General features: G+C 57.1%; 1 protein-coding gene across 1 annotated transcript in view; it reads right to left on the minus strand.

The window, feature by feature from the left end:
- Nucleotides 1–201: 201 nt before the first annotated feature.
- The window catches only part of LOC129680378 (olfactory receptor 10T2-like), a 5,623-nt gene continuing 4,577 nt past the window's right edge, over nt 202–1,247 (minus strand). Inside the window, exon 3 of the mRNA XM_055611996.1 lies at nt 202–1,155. Within this exon, the coding sequence (XP_055467971.1) occupies nt 202–1,155 (954 nt within the window). The remainder of the gene's footprint in view (nt 1,156–1,247) is intronic.

Here is a 1,247-nt window from a genome sequence, read left to right on the forward strand (position 1 = left end):
GCACTGACAGACAACAGAGGTTACGTCATCAGCAGAGGGTTGCCTCCTGTTCTCCAGGGCAGAAATAGATTCCAGGGTGAGCTTGTTCTCGGAAGCATGGGACGCTGTGCAAAGCAAGGTCTCGTCTTTGTTTTTTGTTGTTGTTGTTTTTTAATATGCCCGTATTACTTACTAGAGAAGTTCATACCTGCATACAAGTCCTTACTTAAATCCCCCGCCGCCCCTCCCCAGGCTCTTCTTCAGGGCTACCCTCACCTCTTTGTTCCTCAGGGTGTACACCACAGGGTTCAGCAGAGGCGTCACCACCGTGTAGAACACAGCCACCAGGCGGTCCTGGGAGGTGTTCGCCCCAGAGTCTGGCCGCAGGTAGATGATGGAGGCACAGCCAAAATGCACTATAACCACAGTGAGGTGGGCTGCGCAGGTGGAGAAGGCTTTGCGCCTGCCAGCCGCAGATGGGATCCTCACGATGGCCGCCACGATGAAGGCGTAGGACAGGAGGATGAGGAGGAAGGAGACCAGCACCACGAGGATGCTCAGGAAGAAGATGGCAAGCGCCTTGCCAGAGCTCTCTGCACAGCTGAGCTTCAGCACAGGCGCGATGTCACAGAAGAAGTGCTCCACGTGGCCCGTGCCGCAGAAGGGCGAGGAGAAGATCAGGCAGGTCTCGATCAAGGCCACCGAGAAACCAGAGCAGAAAACCAAGGCTCCCAGACTCAGGCAGACGGTGGGTCTCATGATCACGGAGTAGCGCAAGGGATGGCAGATGGCCACATACCTGTCATAACCCATCAGTGTGAGGAGGAAACAGTGGCTGCAACCCAAGCCCAGGAAGAAGAACATCTGGGCCCGACAGCCCGCAATGGGGATGGCCTGGCTCTCCATCAGCAGATGAGCCAGCATGTTGGGGATGGTGACCAGTGTGTAGCAGGTCTCAGAGAGAGAGAGCACAGCCAGGAAGCGGTACATGGGCGTGTGGAGGGTGCGGTCCACCTGGATGATGGTGATGATGGTGGCGTTGCCACTGAGCGTGACCAGATAGGTGAGGAGGAACAAGGTGAAGAGAGTGGGCCTCAGCTCGGGGAGGTTGGAGAATCCCTCCAGCACGAACTCTGTCACCAGCCAGCTCCCATTGCTGTGCTGCTTCTCAGGAGCCTGGGAGGAGATAGGGTTACTGCAACAAGGCAGGGCAGTGGGGCTTGACCAGGCTCAGGTGGGGGTTAGGAGGGTCTTCACTGGTTTGCAGA

The sequence above is a fragment of the Psammomys obesus genome, unplaced genomic scaffold (genome assembly GCF_907164565.1).
Source record: "Psammomys obesus unplaced genomic scaffold, mPsaObe1.curated_primary_1811, whole genome shotgun sequence".
NCBI classification, from domain to species: domain Eukaryota; kingdom Metazoa; phylum Chordata; class Mammalia; order Rodentia; family Muridae; genus Psammomys; species Psammomys obesus.